At 36.1% G+C, this 19,026-nt stretch overlaps 1 protein-coding gene across 4 annotated transcripts in view; it reads left to right on the forward strand.

The window, feature by feature from the left end:
• Positions 1 to 19,026, forward strand: part of LOC131693502 (serine-enriched protein) — an 84,269-nt gene that overhangs the window by 41,151 nt on the left and 24,092 nt on the right. For all 4 annotated transcript variants that reach the window (XM_058981369.1, XM_058981366.1, XM_058981368.1 and 1 more), the window contains 2 exons: positions 18,319 to 18,594; positions 18,653 to 18,967. In XM_058981369.1, coding sequence (XP_058837352.1) covers positions 18,319 to 18,594; positions 18,653 to 18,967 — 591 coding nt within the window. The remainder of the gene's footprint in view (positions 1 to 18,318; positions 18,595 to 18,652; positions 18,968 to 19,026) is intronic.

A 19,026-nucleotide genomic window follows, 5' to 3' on the forward strand; every position in this document is an offset into this window, starting at 1 on the left:
GGTCACCCGGGGGTGTTGGAAGCTTCGGATCCAGTGTAACCGTGGTGTTCATGGAATTTCCATGGTTTGAACCACCTCCAGGTGTTATTTGAGATTTGTTTGTCTCCATTGAATGCTCGGAACGCGGGATAACTGGAGTGACTGTGGTTTGTCCAAAGAAAGTATATACAAAAAACTAGACTGGCTACGAAAGCGATCTGAACACGCCTGGAAGAAAGTAGCCTGAGATGGTTGCTCATTTCGTGAATGTCGATTGATTCGCTTGTTAACAGAAGTGATACTAAAATCGGGGTCTAATCGGAAAACTGAAACCTACCTTCCGCCAGAGAAATTTATGTATTTGAATGGTAACAACACCTGGCTGATTGAAATTTTTTATCAATTCTGTTGAACTAATGCAATCAGCTTTAATAGCTTTATCTACGATAGAATCACACCTAAATCGGAAGTCGTCTGTTTACATCGGCGTGCAAGCACTTCAAACTGAAAGTCGAAACGTGTATATGTATTGCGAGATACCTGTTTGGAAGGGGAAGATTATTTCTAAATAATGTAATATAACTGTTTATTGAGGACTTTAACCAAATGGTCATTCACCCTATTTCTTAATAGCAGAGTATATCAAGAGATTGTTACATACCATTCTATTAAAATAAATTAGAGGAGTCGTTAGTCCAGGTGTTTGCGTTTCGACTTCGTCTCTTCAAAACCACGGCACTGGACCGCAAACACCTGGAATAATTATAGTTAGGTTTTGTGCCCATCATGCGCAAAGACGTTTTTAAACCAATTTTCTCCTTACGGAGTAATATAGCATTTTGAAAATGCGACAGTGAAGACACTTACACATTCATCAAATTATATTACCCAATCATTATCCGAGTATCCGAGTAACTGTTGTGAGCGCCAGATTAAAATTGCTATACACTTCCCTTCTTTCTCCCTTGATGTACTTGGAGATTTTTTAAATATTATTAAAAGTAATCAAAAAAATTTAGACACGTGTATAATATACGCTCTCCATGTTTAATCCCTCCATGTCCATTATGTTTATAAACAACAATGCTTTTAAAGAGCTTTAACATTCGATTGAGGCATGATTTGCCCACAAAACAAGCAAAGCTGAATTACGCGCTAAATCGTATTCAGAGTTGGTAGCACCCAAACTTTTGGTATATGAAGACTTTGTCACAAAAAGCCCCTTTGCATAGGGGAACATGGCGAGACTTGACCAAGCGCAAAATTCTATTTTTGGCTATGGTGTCTTCTATTCGATTCTTAATTTTTTTTCAAAAACACTTTTATACTTGTTTCGATCCCTAATTAGATAATTTTAAAAGTTTGGAATGAAAAATCCTTTCCTTACAGAAAATATTACGTGATTAATAAATTTGCATTAAATGATGTAATTTTTTATCAAACTTTGTATGGACATATCTACTCGACTACTAATTACTATTAATGTACTAGTATACCATCTAAATCTTTGTAGAGCGGTGAAATGATTTTACATAAATTGGAACATTTGAATATTACTAGAATTTGAATGACATCGAACGCAATAACTAATGTTGGGGAGACTTGGCCAAGATTTTATGGGGAGACTTGACCAAGTGGCAATTAGCTGAAGAAAAATACAAAATTCCTGCTATTTATTATGCTTTGGTATCTACTGTTGATGTTAATCACGCCATAAAAAAATACTACCTCAAACATAAGTCTTTATATTTAGTATTATATATATATATATATATATATATATATATATATATATATATATATATATATATATATATATATATATATATATATATATATATATATATATATATATATATATATATATATATATATATATATATATATATATATATATATATATATATATATATATATATATATATATATATATATATATATATATATATATATATATATATATATATATATATATATATATATATATATATATATATATATATATATATATATATATATACATATATATATATATATATATATATATATATATATATATATATATATATATATATATATATATATATATATATATATATATATATATATATATGTATATATACACGCAGAAAAAAGATTTGTAGGTTCAATAAAAATATGGATTAAATTCAATAAATAAAATTATTGGTCGGGAGACAATAAATTTATTTATTGAATTCAATAAAATTTATTTATTGTTTCAATAAAAAAAGTTTATTGTTTTGCTTTCTAATAATTTTTTTAATTGAAAATAAAAGAAAATTATTGAAATTAAAAATGTTTTTATTGAAAGCAAAAATACATTGTTTTTCTAATAAAAAAATATTGTGAAATTAATAATTTTGTTGGTTAAAGTGATAAACAATAATTGATTGAATTCAATAACACATATTTTTGGTTTAAATATGCTAAATTTTTCTGTGTACATATATATATATATATATATATATATATATATATATATATATATATATATATATATATATATATATATATATATATATATATATATATATATATATATATATATATATATATATATATACATATATATATATATATATATATATATATATATATATATATATATATATATATATAAGTGCACGACTGTCACGAACCTGATAAGCACCTTGTTGACGCTGACGCACTTGAAACAAACAAATTTATATAGCTTAATCAGCGTGAGTTCAATGTTGTCTTCATGTTAACTTCATGGTGGAGCAGGAATGGGATAAAATTAGTGAGAGGGGAAGGATGCGTCGGAAATCATCTAACTTATTTTAGAATACGGGGTGGATGATGGGAATGCAGGTTGAAGTTTGGTCTGAGAGGGTTGGGGGTGAGAGGGGGGGATTGAGAGATAGTAGGTGGAGGGGTATATGAAGGGTTCAACACCGAACTTCATTCCTTCCATTTGAGACTAGGTTAGTGAATATTGTTCCAGCCATTGCCGAAGTGGCTTTAGATCTGGAATATGTCCGGAACCCGGGACTGCCGGAATTATCGATTGTGAGTAATATATTTCAATAATTTTTAAATCGGCATCAGTGATCCAGGCCTGCGAATCGAAGTAATTTGATGTTCATTTCAATAAATTTTACCTATGACGTATTACGAGTGTACCTGTTTATAGGAGAAATTCTTATGTGACCGCAATAGGCACTCTGTAACTTCAGAACCAAAAGTCAGAACTGAATGAAATTCAAAAGCAGTCAATGGGAGTATTATATATTTTATTTAAAATTAAGCTTGTAAAAATCGGTAAAGAGTTTGCTGGGAAATAGGTATGACATTAGCTCAGAAACTTGGCGAATTCCCTGGGGGCATCAACAACCGTGATCAAAGCTGCTTTGATTGGTCATTAGTGATCTAGACCCGCAAATCCAAGTAATGTTCAACCCATTTTAATATGTATTACATCATTCGGACATCATAGGGTTACCAGTTTATATTGGCTTTTGCTGTGTGATCGCACTCTTCAATCCGTAACTCCGGAATCGAAGGTCCGATCAACTAAAAACTCAATAGCGTATTATGGGAACGTTATACCGTTTGTGCAAATCGGTTCAGCTCTCTCTCTCTCTCTGAGAAAATCGACTGACAATATTTGACACACACATACATACACACAGACATTTGGCGATCTCGACGAACTGAATCGAAAGCTTTCTTTATATGAGAAATGTAGAAACCCACTGCGTACGCACTACTAAACAGTAAAGAGATTAAAAACACAAAGAATCACGAAATTCGCTGCAAATTTCAAACATGAGTTGTCGACTGTAGCGGAGAGGTAAGGAGGGAAATTAAGCTAGTAATCTAGAACTTACCCTAAGGGCCCTTAATGTAGTTAACACGTTGCAACCGATTCCGGAAATATTCTAGTCACATTAGATGGCATTTCTAGTGTGACAAAAGCTGATGAAATTCTGATTTTGAGAATAGACAAAATATGGGCAATGTCGTTAACAATCAGCATAAATAACAATGCTCCGGCAGTACTACCTTGAGGAACTTCAACTGTTTGAAAAGCAATTAGATTGAGCAGTGCCAATACAAATAGAAACTTAACGATGAACGAGATAGATTGAAACCATTCGCAGAACCTAGTAAAGAAGCAATTTTGGGAAAGCAATCAGGATATCGTGAATAACTTTCGAAACTATGTATCTCCACTTGAAGTATTCTATTGTAATGAATTATTTACTTTAACTTCGAAGGGGCATTCGCTCTTTTCCACTGGAAGTTTTTTGCATATATTATCTATACACGACGCAAAGCTCACTGGATTGGTTTCCAGCAACGGTCAGTGGAGTGGAGCGGTCAAGATGTTTTGCCGGTTGGAGTGGTAAAGGTGTTTTCGCATGATACTAGTAATGGTTTTTGATGTCTAAAGTGCCTTTTGCAGTATGCAAAATACATTTGACCGAGAAATGAGTTTTTGAAATGAGACTGAAAACATAATTTCTCCCCCTTAAATTAATTATTATTCGAACATTTCATTAAAAAAGGAAGGCCAACGTAAATACCAAAGGGTCGCCAGAAGTTCACGCTGTGGCTTTTGTTTAGAAAGTTCCGAAATTACGCCGAAACAATATACTGTACACAGTCTACTTTCTACTTCTGCTCGAGTCAGTCCTACAATCGAGCCAAGTGAGCGACAACTAACAGTCTCTCGATCTAGTGTGCATTGTTTGGAGAATCAAGGAAACATTGTATTTATTCCAGCCATCATAAGTAAAGTTGATAAGAAAAACTCTTCGCCGACCCAACAACGCCGCGGTCGTTGATTTTCAATGTGGAACAATACCACCGAGTATTTGTCAAAGTGGAATACCTCTTAAAGGTAAAAATGGAGCTTAGGATTACGGAAGTCGCCTATCATCAGTATCATCAATATCATCATTTCCACAATGTAGTATTGTTATCATTCAACACATTATTCCAAGACGAACGTTTCGTTTTTCAGAACAACTTGAAAAACGCGTTTGAAAGTGGCAACGTTGAAAATAAGATTCCCGTGTATATGGGAAATGACTATATAAAGGTACGGCTATATGACCTATTACCCTTTGGGTTCTATGGCCGGTGATGGATTTTTTCAAAGTATGCTGGAAAAGTTTTGAACCTTGAAAGATCGTACTTTTTGTTCAATCGACAGTTCAGGTGATTTTTACTGTACGGTATCTTGCAGAAATTTGTTCCCATTCCCAGGTGACAGTCGTGCACTTATATATATATATATATATATATATATATATATATATATATATATATATATATATATATATATATATATATATATATATATATATATATATATATATATATATATATATATATATATATATATATATATATATATATATATATATATATATATATTAGAGTGACAGAAAAAAAATGACCCCCATCGGCCCACCCCTGAGTCGATTCCTAGTCCCACCAGGAATGTCTACTCCAAATTTGAGCCAAATCGCACAAGTCTAGCTACCGGACCAACGTGCTTGAAGTTTGTATGGGATTTTTCGACAATTTACATGGAGGAAACCCTCTTGCTTACATTTTCGCCGCTAGGTGGCACTGTATACATCAGATTATCACCAAAAGTGAAACTTAAGAAGATAATTTTATTATCTACAACTTTGTTGAAGACTGCAAAGCGATCCGACTCCAATAGGAAAAGTTATTAAACTTTTAACGAAGTGATGTCTGAGTCAGTTTTGCATGGGGCCTAGCAGTGCATGGTAGTGTATCAGTACTAGGTTCTAACAAACTAAACATTTTTATGGAATAATGGTTAGATCTAGCTGAATAGTATGTTCGGAAGAATTGTAGTACATAATACGAGTTATGTTTTGGTTAGAAAATTGTAGTTCCACATCTGACCGCATAGATGGCGCCAACACTAACTTTTCAACGAAGACAGATAGAAATTAGGTGTCTTCTAAAAAGTTGTAGAACAGGAATATTGCAGTAATTCTTCCAAACATTTCGATATTCTATCTCTCTCCGTTGAAAAGTTAGTGATGGCGCCATCTATGCGGTCACAGATTGAACTAAAATTTTCTAACCAAAGCATAGCTCGTATTATGTACTGCAATTCTTCCGAACATACTATTCAGCTAAATCTAACCATTAATCCACAAAAATGTTTAGTTTGTTAGAACCTAGTACTGATACACTATCATGCACTGCTAGGCCCCATGCAAAACTGAGTCAGACATCACTTCGTTAAAAGTTTAATAACTTTTCCTATTCGAGTCGGATCGCTTTGCAGTCTTCAACAAAGTTGTAGACAATAGAATTATCTTCTTAAGTTTCACTTTTGGTGATAATCTGATGTATACAGTGCCACCTAGCGGCGAAAATGTGAGCAAGAGGGTTTTCTCCATGCAAATTGTCGAAAAATCCCATACAAACTTCAAGCACGTTGGTCCGGTAGCTAGACTTGTTCGATTTGCTTCAAATTTGGAGCAAGTACTCCTGGTGGGACTAGGAATCGACTCAGGGGTGGGCCGATTGTGTTTTCAAAAATTCATTATTTTTCTGGGCAGTCTAATATATATACAGCCATTCCATGAAAAAAAGTTATGCGATCTCTCAGAATTTTGCAATATTTGGTAGAATCGTTCCTTATCGAAAAATATTAGATACATATTTTTTTATTTCGTCATTAGGGTGTCCCTTTCCACGTTAGACGGGTTCAAAAAATCGTGATTTTTCAAAAGTTGTTTTTTTTTTAAATTCATTACTTTTGAACCACTGAACCGATTTTCATGGGTTATAAATAAAATGAAAGGTATTTAATTGTAGTTTCAAGAAAAACTAACTTTACTAACTTTAAAAAATATTGAGTTTTGTACGAACAAAATACGCATTAAATGGTTTTTCTTGATTTTCACTCCGAGGGTCCTTGAATACTTCATACTTTTATATTTTTATTTGAAAGATCATTCAATTCTACACAACATCTCCGAACATATTTTTAGACCAGATCTAGAGGTTTCAGAGATTTTTTTGAAAATAAAAAATCTATGTATAGGGGAACATGGGGAGACTTGACCAGGTTTTCAGCTAAAACGGCATAAATCTCTAAAAAAGCCTTCAATCCCCCAAAAATCATTCAGATATAATGCACAAAGTTATTGCGCGTCTTCATGATTTTTTGCAGAATTTTTGATTTAATTTTTGAAAAGTTACAAAAGTTTTTCTGTGATCGTTTTTTCTGGACAAGTCTCCCCATTGCGGGGAGACTTGACCAAGGCGTGGGGAGACTTGACCAAGAGAATTTTGAAAAATCACAACAAAAAATAATGACATAAAACATACTATAATTATTTTTTCCCTATTGTCGAGATCCTTAGGTAGCAGTGAAAAATATAAAAGATATATAATGATAAATTTTGATTTTTTTTAAATGCATTTCTTTTTAAGGATTAACTGTACTGCTTGCATTGCGTGTTCAAACATCACGAAATCAGTCCTACTATTGCTAACTTTGCTTACAAATTTTAAAATATAAAGACTTATGTTTGGGGTGGGATTTTTTTATGGCGTGATTAACATTAACAAGAGATACCAAAGCATAATAAATATTAGGAATTTTGTATCTTTCTTCAGCTGATCGCCATTTGGTCAAGTCTCCCCATAAAATCTTGGTCAAGTCTCCCCAACATTAGTTATTGCGTTCAATTTCATGCGAATTCTAGTAATAACTATTCCAATGTTCCAGTTTATGTAAAATCATTTCACTGCTTCATAAGGATAAGGATGATATATTAGTCCTTTAATAGTAATTAGTAGTCAAGTAGATATGTCCATAAAAAGTTTGATAAAAAATTACATCATTTAATGCAAATTTATTAATCACGTAATATTTTCTGCAAGGAAAGGATTTTTTACTCCAAACTTTCAAAATTACCTTAAGGGATCAAAACAAGTATAAAAATATTTTTGAAAAAAAATTTAGAATCGAATAGAAGACGCAATAGCCGAAAATAGAATTTTGCTCTTGGTCAAGTCTCCCCATGTTCCCCTACACCCCACATGAATGGAAACGATGTAACCGCATGGTAGTTCACCATACACTTCCAGCGAGTCACAGCAGCTGTGAATGAAGAAATCTATGATTTACTTACAAGCTGGGTGCAACATTCGTTTCAACCTGGGGGTTGTCCATTAACCACGTAGAAAAAATTCAGATATTGCAGACCCTCGCGTTCAAAATATGTTTATCGGGCGTCATCTTTGGTTAGAAATTCCACTTCAATAAACATTCAGGTGGTTTTAAAAGGGTCATATAGCGAACACGGAAAATCTTATTTTAATATCAGGATAAGTATTTTTGAAGATAGAATATGCCTCCTGCAAGTTACACAAAACTAATCTTCTTTGTATGTAAATTGTGCCTTCTTCGTTGTTAAATATTAAATAATCCCTTTTCCCTGCACCGACGCGGCTTACATCGTCACTATTATAAAAATTCGTAACACATGTTATCGTTTCTCTTCCTATTGCCGCAGAGCTTAAACTCTTTTCAGGCACCACCATTATTCCTTTCTCTTGCTGCAATGCTTTTGCTTTGTTGGCCGTATATTGAGAAACATTTAACTCCTGAATAATTCTATATGTAGTCCAACTTTTGGGAAGTGTAGTTAAAATCCGTATCGCCCATTGCTGTCTCTTGTTTCTTTATATTTTTCCTTAAGTTGTGTAAGAATTTCATTATCGTCCAACGTGGTAACGATCGTTTCAGAACTGGGTGCTTCTAACGATTCTGAAAATACATATAATAGATTGATTATCAGAAAAAAAAATCATGCAAATGATTTCTTTTTTATTATTTACCTTGGTAGGAAAATGGAACGAATCCGGAAGGTCCTGCAATGGCGGTCAATGTTTCGAAAGACTCTGAAAAAAGGTTTCAAAGAACAAGAGTTCGTGTTAGTAGTTTGAAGAAATGAATTGAAATTTAAAAAACAATCATATCATATTTTCGATAATATACCTGGAACAGCGACTCTCGATGGTCCTGCAACGGCTTCTTCGGTCTCGGGATCATTTGATTCTTACAGTTTATTGTAGCAACGAAACCAAATGAAGGAGCTGCTCTCATCTATTTTCATCTTTTTTTCATTGCACAATCGTACAATTTATTGGTCAGTTTTCTGATACGCGTACTCAACATCCAAATACCACAAACTGAACACTTACGTTTCATTTCAAGAGATTCTTCAATTGAACTGTTGTTGTAGGAAACTCTGTTTTCTAACTGATAATTTCTACCATTCCTGGTTTTATGTAATTTATTCGAACCTACGAGCTAGTGTTGTAGTACCAGCAAAAGCAAAATTTAATTATTTCTTCAACTAGCTTGCGACAAAAGCTATTGAAACAAACCCGAAATACAGGAAAAATTCCCTACCTACCCAAAAACTATCTGCTAGTCATACCAACCATGTCCTTTGTCTCAGCAAATAGATTGAATACTCTTTTTTTTTCAAATCCGAGCAACACTCCCAAACTTGCCAAAGTGGACGCTCGGTAAACATATTTTAAACGCGAGGAGAGGGCAGGATCTGCAATGTCTGAATGTTTTTCTACGTGGTTAATGGACAACCTCCAGGTTGAAACGAATGTTGCACCCAGCTTGTAAGTAAATCATAGATTTCTTCATTCACAGCTGCTGTGACTCGCTGGAAGTGTATGGTGAACTACCATGCGGTTACATCGTTTCCATTCATGTGGGGTGTATACATAGATTTTTTATTTTCAAAAAATTATATCTCCGAAACCTCTAGATCTGGTTCAAAAATATGTTTGGAGATATTGTGTAGAATTGAATGATCTTTCAAATAAAAATATAAAAGTATGGAGTATTCAAGAACCCTCGGAGTGAAAATCAAGGAAAACCATTTAATGCGTATTTTGTTCGTACAAAACTCAATAGTTTTTAAAGTTAGTATTTTTTTCTTGAAACTACACTTAAATACCTTTCATTTGATCTATTACCTATGAAAATCAGTTCAGTTGTTCAAAAGTTATGAATTTAAAAAAAAAACAACTTTTTAAAAATCACGATTTTTTGAACCCGTCTAACGTGGAAAGGGACACCCTAATGACGAAATAAAAAAAAATGCATCTAAAAATTTTCGGTAAGGAACGATTCTACCAAATATTGCAGAATTCTGAAAGATCGTATAACTTTTTTGAATGGAATTGATGTAATGTAATTTAATTAACGTAACCAGGGATTAAATCATAGTTTGGATATATGAGAAAAACACACTAGTAGATGGATTAAAACAGATTCTATTGAACACCCGTTATTTAAGAGGCTTGCGGTGATCACAATAGAAGTGCAGCAGCTCAACTAAAATCCTAAAACTTAAAAAACTACATTAGTATAGTAGTATTCCTCGTACCTTAACGATTAGTTGAATAAATGATATTTTTCCTGCATGTGGGAACGTTTTTCACAAAAAAAATGTATTAAAAACTATAAGGGACAACCCTATGGGGTTGCCCAAACTGTGGACGTAGGACTACACTACTTAGTGTGAAATATTTAATTTCTTAGTGCATTTGGATTAAAATTAAATCAAGTATATTTCATCTGTACAGTTTAAACATAACCAATCAACATCGAATGTTACATATTGAACCAAGGCTTCTTGCTTATCATGTCATTTCATTCGTAGTAGGCGATATAATCCGATTAAAATTATTTAAGAAGACATGATGAAAAAGGACAGATAACTGCAGCCAAAACCGAACCAATAGCTGGAACTGTTTTAAATATTAGTGGGACAATCTCAACCTTGAACAATTGTACAAACTCAAATTTTAGGCAATACAGTCACATTTCGTGTGTGGCTTTCTAGATATATTTTGCGATTATTGTAGCTTTCCTAAAGTAAACATTTAAATGTAGCGAATGCAGCGATTTTTATTCGCGTAGAATATTGTACTAGTAGAACCAAAGTAGATAGGGGTGGAATCAATTAACGTAAATAATAAATCTTCGTTGCGCTTTCCATCGATTCGCGTAAATTTATTACTAAGAAAGTTTTCATCTGTGCGCAACGAAAGAACAGGTATTTATCATGGACGCATGCAACCGCGTATACATATTTCCCTCAAGCATTGAACCCAAGCGAAAGGTGTACAATACTTGAAACAAACGTCTCCGTATGATGAAGATACGTACCAACAGCGTTGCCACTATTTTTCAAAGAAAATCTGGCAGTTCAACTAAAAATATCTGGAAAAATCTGGTACTAGACAGCGACCTCAAAGTCATCGAAATTTTCCATACATTTTAGTTTGGATAGAATGTGCATTATTCCATTTCTGTAAAATTTGGAACATTATTACCCAAATTTCCAAAATGTGTATGTAGCAGTTTCTGAAACTTAAAAATTTGGCAGAATGAGAGATTTGTTTTTTTTTTTGTGTGGAAGCTGCCAAAACCTCTGGCTGTGCCAGATTAATCTAGCTTAATGGCATCCCTGTATACCAAGCAAAAATCAGTCAACGATAGTGACGAAGGGGGGGGAGTGAAAGTAGTACCACGACGCTATGTTAACAGTGTTTGCATATGTAGCTGGACTGTACAAGCGATTTTGTGCATGTGTTTTACACGAATTAATGGGTTCGTGATTGTACATAAAATATGTACTTGAAGTGAACACAACACAAGAGAATGCATAATGTTTGATCGGACCAACTCAATCGTCTGTTGAACGGCACCGCGCAACGTACCTCCAGAAAGCACGCAACGGAGTGCTCTGCCTGCAGTTCAACAGGCCACTGAGCTAGTCCGACCAAATCTGTTCCTTAAATAGTCGATGATGACGCCATACATAAAAGCGTAGCGCGCTACCCGAGCAGAGTCTGATAACAAATTGAGAACTAAACTTGATGTTGTAATGTAGTAGGGAATGATTGCTCAGGTTGTTATCATTTTGGTCGTTTTAACGGTTAAAAGATCAAAATCGAAAGCAGAAAAATTGCACTATGACATCAAACAGAAAACTATGCATGCTATCAGTGAAAGCAAATTGAAAACTCATTGAGTTGGTGAAATATTTCATTGATAACAAAATAAGTAATCATTTTGATGTTTGCCAAAGAAAAAGAAACAAACATTTTTTTCTAAAAATGTAAGCACATCAAAATGAGATCAAAATATGATGTCATATCTGGAAAAATTTAAACTGATATCAAAATAAGATTTCAATTTGATGCTTGATATCAAAATATGTTGTCTATTTGCTGTAATTTTGATGTTGGACTTTGCTCGGGTAGGTACCTAAATCTGTCGTGCCAGACTCGGGAAGTGCTACTTTATGTGTGCAAATGCGTGGTACTTTGACTATGTTATACATTATTTAATTTTTTTTTAATGCCATGATATCAAAAATCCATGTGTTTATCCATTGGGATCTGTTCTTAGAAACATTTCTGAACGATATGTGCAAAAATTCCGAACATTTAACGTGAGTTGGCTGAAATATAAGCGATTAAAACCTGACCACTTTTCGTTGCATACCATTTTTGTTGCATTTGCAACGTGCACCCCCATATCGAAATCAAACACGTAGTCCTATGTCAAAAATTCTTACCTGTATAATTAAATTTTATGTATGAAAAGGGAGTACTTGTTCGGCAATCGTGATCACGGAAAAGTCATTTTTTGGAAAACAATATTTCGAGATAATCGAATTTAAAGTTTCAAGGGACCACTGCTCTTGGTAGACAAAGTGCGCTTCGAAGCGCTGCAACCTCTGATTTATTGCTCAGATCTCTATGGAAATTTGAAAAATTATTCTCAAGGAGTTTTACCTTTAAATAAAGCTAAAAACTTTTCTTCGATTTGAGCATGAGCATGAGCATGATGACCATACAATTCGTAGTTGGTACTCCGTGATTGACCAGAACAAGCAAAATTGCACAGAGAATCAACGAATGGAGCCTAGGAGTAGCTTTCCATCCTCAATGTGCACGTTTCGAGGGTTCTAAATTTTGAGGTCAATAACGGCGCCGGCCACGTCCTTACAGTCATCGGGGAAGGAAGGGAATGTTAGTGTGACAACCGTTGTTATAGAGACCGTGTATACCTCTGCATCTCTGCGGTTGTCACGGGAAGGAATTTTGGTTAGTGGGATGGGATCAATAGCTACATAGATCAGGATTCACCTTGATAAATGACACGATCTATGCAACTCTCTGAAGCGTTATCATGTATTTATTGCTCTGGGCAGCCGGCTGCCGAGAATTGAGATTAGATTTATCGTTTGTTGTATTAATACAGAAATTATTGGTGCGCGAAATATGCAACTTAAACTCCGGACAGCCGGCTATCGGGAGTGTTGCTTATATTCAATAGAATTTTTGAATCGACAAGTGAAAATGTTATTTTTTCGTGTTTCTTTGTTCCGGTGAAACTCCACAATACTAGAATAATAAGATAGTTCTGGTACGATTATGCTTACTACTTCAAGCTATCTCGTAATAGAAAAGTTATTACCTAATTAAATTTTATTATAATTAACAGTTACCTTGATTAAATCGTGATAGTGTCATAATAATGTATTACATACTTTCTCCTCAACTGAGTGAACAAAATGCCGACTCTATATTGCCTTCATTATGTACGCGAGATGTTATGATATGTGTCGGTGAATCGCATAATAAATTGGTTCATAAATAGAGGTAATGTATCCCATCGGCTTCGAAAATCATACCCGCAGAAAATCATTTGCAATAAAATGTATACCGCAGTAATATGACAAAGACCCCACCAAGGATACCAGAGAGGACTCTGCTCCACCCCACGAACCACCCGGTCCACAATCCAAGGAACGCACAGAAAACGGCATCAACATCTCTGTCTCGTTCCATAGAACCAATACAATAAGGGGTCGTGCACAAATGACGTAGCTTTTTTCGGCGATTTTCGACCCCTTCCTCCCCCCTTGTAGCATTTGGTCACAAAATTCTAGCCTCACCCTTGTAAATAACGTAGCATTTTCTATGACCCACCCCCCTCGTACCCCTGCCGGCCGACGAAAAAATTCAAATTTGTTTCGCATAATTCTTTCAAATATATATCCTTACAAGCTTTTGACGGCTTTTATCAAAATTTTCGCTATAACAACAATTTACATACACAATGAATCAATTACATGACAAAAATCGTGTTGACAGGTTTGTTTTGAATTTTTTATGTCATGGATTAAATTTGTAACAGCGTACAAATAACCTTAACGTTTTTTGGACATCTTACAATACCGCGAACTGAAAAACTTACTACATGAAAAATCGTATGAAAAGTAATTTTTGTGAATTTACATTTATTTCTCTTTAGAATAGAGGAGTATTAAATTATTTTCTTTACGGTATCGAAAAAAAATTAAACTTAATGCTACGTCGCACTGCCCTTGCCTATGCGCAGCGAAAACCCGAATTGGACGCCCTAACCGTCGTTCACCATCCGAGCCAATACGATGACAAAGCCAGGCCTACACCTATCCGATCCGTCCCAGTGACGGTCCAGCTCCGTGCACGGACACCAACACTCCTCAACACGACTCAAATGCGAGCACCCACACCCGTCCGGCACGGCACTGTGTCGGACAAGTGTGAACGCCCGCACTCGAACCGTACGAAAGAATACCGGTGTCCGCGCACGGCACCGAAACGGATCGAACAGGTGCTTATAGTGCTTAAAGACGGCAGACGCTGCCCCGTCCAACGGGCACAAACCGGCGCACAGTGGCCGGAGGCTGGCCAAAACCTCAAAAAATTATTTTTGAAATATTGACATTTTATATTTTTCCTAAATTTCTCATGTATTGAATGATGTACATTCAAAATTTTATGATCATTGGATAAGAACACGATTTTTAACACGAGTTTAAACGTACCAAAGTCCGGATTTTTTATTGATTTTCATTTCCGAAACCACCATTGCTCTGTTCACTTCAAATGCATGTTGCTCTTTTGATTTTGGTCCGATTTTACCACAACTAGTTTCATTGTGTAGAGGAACGAAAGAACTTGGTTAGTGAGTAAAAATCATTCGGTGAATTTGCTTGGAACTGTGACTTTTTAGTTTAAATATGTTTAAGGTGGTCAGATCAAAAATATTTTGTTCACTAATGTATTCTGTACAAATTTCGGAATCATTTCGGAACGGTCACATAGTAAACATTCTATGTGAAAATACCTCTACTTTTCGAATATCATGGTCTCGTTCTGCGCCTAGGTGCGCAAAAAGTTTTAAGCAGATTTTGAAGCTTTGTTGCTGATATGGAGACGCATGGTGTTTTGTGTAAAATAGTTAGACAATCTACAGTAAACCAACACGTTCAACAATGGTTTTTAAGTAGTGTTCTTCATTTTTATGATATTGTTGACATTGGTGAACAGTAACGGAAAATCTATCATGAAAACGAGATCATAGTTATAAGAAAGGTTCAATGACACTGTATGGAAAAATGCATTTAATATTTTACGACTTTTGACATCAAAAATGAGCTCAGCACCTCAAAATTAGCTTAAATTGTGATTTTCAACCAAATTAGGTAACATTTGAGGTTTTGTCCGACTTTTGTTTGAAGAGCCGCCACTGTGCGGCGGGGCGACAGCATAAACAGTGCAAAAACATGAATATTACTCTATATAAGAAAACCGTACCACGAATAAGCTTACAGTTGCATTCACGGGCTGCCTGTATCAAATATCATATATCATACACATAGGGTAATGAGCCCATCCCCACCCCATCGCTACCTCCACCTTACCCACCCGAAGCCGCCGGCCAGAGCAGCACCAGCCACCTCCGCTCAACGCGCCGTGTCAAAAGGTATGGCAACAACTGCGGCACCCGACTCGTCCAAACACGATCACCCCACCGCTCCGAGGGCATCCGTGCTCCTACCCTGGCTCCCACCAACGAAGCAAAGCTGTCGATGCCAATCCTCACGCATCCTCTCGACCGTAGGCCGAGCATTCAATGAATCAGTGAGGCAAGACCCCCCCCCCCCCCAACAGGACGAAAATCCGCACCTCACTCTATCGTCTTGATATCCGCTAGCACTGTCTGAGAAAAAAATTGCTCCCCTTTCTCTTGAATGTGGTTGTACGTGTCAGCTCCCGAATCCAGAGACAAACAAAATGAACGATGCTGATCCGAGATCACATGAATTAGGCGCTGTCCCTTCATCGCGAACACTTTCAAATAAATCACGTGACATAAACACTCCGTTGTCTTTCCACAATCATTTTCAGGTTCCCAACTATTCCAGTGTATGTCCGACCTGTGCATAATAATACGAGCGTGTGTATGTCTGGTACTCAGTGTCGCTCATGCTTGCATGTATATATGTGTTGCATGAAACTTTGATCACCTCACTGCCGTTTACTCCGTGTGCAGGGAGAGGAATAGAGATAGCATATTGACAGACTGCTATCAAGGTTGCCAAAAAATGCATAAAAATCAGTATGTATACCGATTCATATGCTTTTTATAAACTAAGAAACTGTATGTACGAATATACAGATTTTGGTTCAAAAATAGATATTCGCGTAATTCGGGACAAGGCCACTACAGCCAAACGTCATAATATCCCCAAAATATAATTAAACCGAGACCAATGCGCAATATCGCCATGACTGTTCATTCATGTTATGAGAAATTCAAAAAAATCCGTCAATGCATCTGAGTATTTGAGGAAATAATAAAGAAATCAGCTGAACTTGAAAAAAATCTGTGAAAGTGGTAACACTGATAAGTTCGCTGTAAAATTTATCGTTGGCTTACCACCATCTTGTGAATCGAATCCAATAAGATAAATCTGTCCTGTCTACTACCTTTCTGAATCGAATATTCTGGAATATTATGACTGGTGGAATTTAACACATTCAGCTATATGGTCGGTATAGTGATGAATGAATCGAAAGCGATCTTATGGCGTCGCTACTTGCACTGTTATATAAAAAAACAAGACGGCTCCCCGGTATAAAATAGAATAAAAAGATACTTCCTTTGGTTGTATAGATGTGCGCCTTTTGGCAGAATGCAAATGGCCGGATCTCTGGAGATCTTCTTCATTCATTTACACTATCAAATCACTTCACTCGCGCAGTACTCGACTTAATTTCATTATCAACTAGTAGAACATGGCTTTATCCGGAAAACTAATATCCACTATAACTTTTAAATTGCAAATATCACTAAGAAATTTGATAAAAAGTCAGCTCAACATTAGTCAAATCTGAGAGCGCCCTGCGTGCGATGAGAATATCAAAATACCCTAGAGAGTTTTAGAGCGCCTTGCGAGCTATGGGAATATTATGCTGGCGCTCGAGAGAATCTGAGAGCGCCCTGTGAGCTATGAAAATATCATAATAGCATCCCATAGGGTCTGTGAGCGCCCTACGAGTTTTGCAAATATCATATTAGCGCCCCAGACAATGTGGAAGCGCTCTGCGAGTAATAGGAACATCAGACACGCGTCTGAGAGTGCCCTGCGAACTATGGAAATATCAAACCAGTGTTAAAACGCTCTGCGAATTATGAGAAAGTCATACCAGTGCCCCATAAATTCTGGGATGGATCGCCATGCGAGTTATGAAAATATCATATTAGCGCGCCAAAGAGTTTGAGAATACCCTACGAGTTTGGTTTGATTCACAAAATTTCAATTATCTGGATGTTTCGTAGGCACAACGCTTGACTAAGGGTTTGCTCAGACGCTAGCCTAGTCCTGTCACTAAGTTAGTGTCGGATTCTAATGAGACGAAGTCGATGCGCAAATTCCATAACTAATTTAGATTTAATTTTTCATAACAGCTGCAACAAACGTTCGAAGCATGCAATCGTTTAACAAATTTTACATTGCTTCTGTTAATGTTATATGTGCCTACTTCTGATCTTACTATTGAGATAAGATTAAAAAAAACAAAACCAATTGTGTTAAAACAATGCACCAAAGATGGCGTTTTCTGGCATGTAATGCTCAATTAATTAATCGATCAGTGAATGAGTGTAAGTTTCTATTGCAAATCATCCGATAATTGTGGCATAAAATGTTTTCTTCAACCTGCAACTGAGCTGCACCGAAAAAAAACGTCTTCCAATCACATCGTCGTTCTATTTCACCTGCATTCATTCTCAGGCACGCATTCAAATAGAAAATTACTGTCACTTTCTAATTGATCCGATTTTTTTCTGCTAAACAGTATAACCCTCACTACCTTCCACTCTTCATCCCTTCCCGAATCTAGCCCGCCGGTCAGCAGCACCAGACGTTGATCATCGAAGAGTTCGAACCGGACGTATTCCGCCAGCTGATCGAGTATATTCACACTGGCTGCGTTACACTGCAGCCCCGCACGCTGCTAGGAGTGATGAATGCAGCCGATTATTATGGACTGGAAGAGTTACGTCGTGCTTGCGGTGGATTCGTCCAGTGCTGCATCAACGTGGACACCGTTTGTGCACTGTTGGCCTCGGCCGAACGGTACATACAGTACAAATGTACCAAGAGTTTAGTACAGAAGGTAAGTTCGAATGTGACGTTTCTTAGTTGAAATTTCGTTTGATTTTTGTTTCCGCTAGGTATTGGAATTTGTCGACGAACACGGAAATGAGGTGCTGAACTTGGGAAGCTTTACGCTGCTACCGCAGCACGTGGTTCGTTTGATTTTGGCTCGTGACGAGCTTCGCGCAGACGAGTTTACCAAATTCCAGGCTGCTTTGATGTGGAGCAAGAAGTACTGCGACACAAACCAGACTACCCCCTTAAAGGAGGTAATTGGAAACTTCCTGGAGTACATCCAGTTTCACAAGATTCCGGCAAACGTTCTGATGAGAGAGGTTCATCCGCTCGGGTTGGTACCGTATTCGATCATCATGAATGCGTTGGCGTTTCAGGTGAATAGCAGTACTGCGATTTGCGATCATTAGGTTCGCGTTACTCAGTTGTCGGATTT

This window comes from Topomyia yanbarensis, chromosome 3 (assembly GCF_030247195.1).
Source record: "Topomyia yanbarensis strain Yona2022 chromosome 3, ASM3024719v1, whole genome shotgun sequence".
NCBI lineage: Eukaryota > Metazoa > Arthropoda > Insecta > Diptera > Culicidae > Topomyia > Topomyia yanbarensis.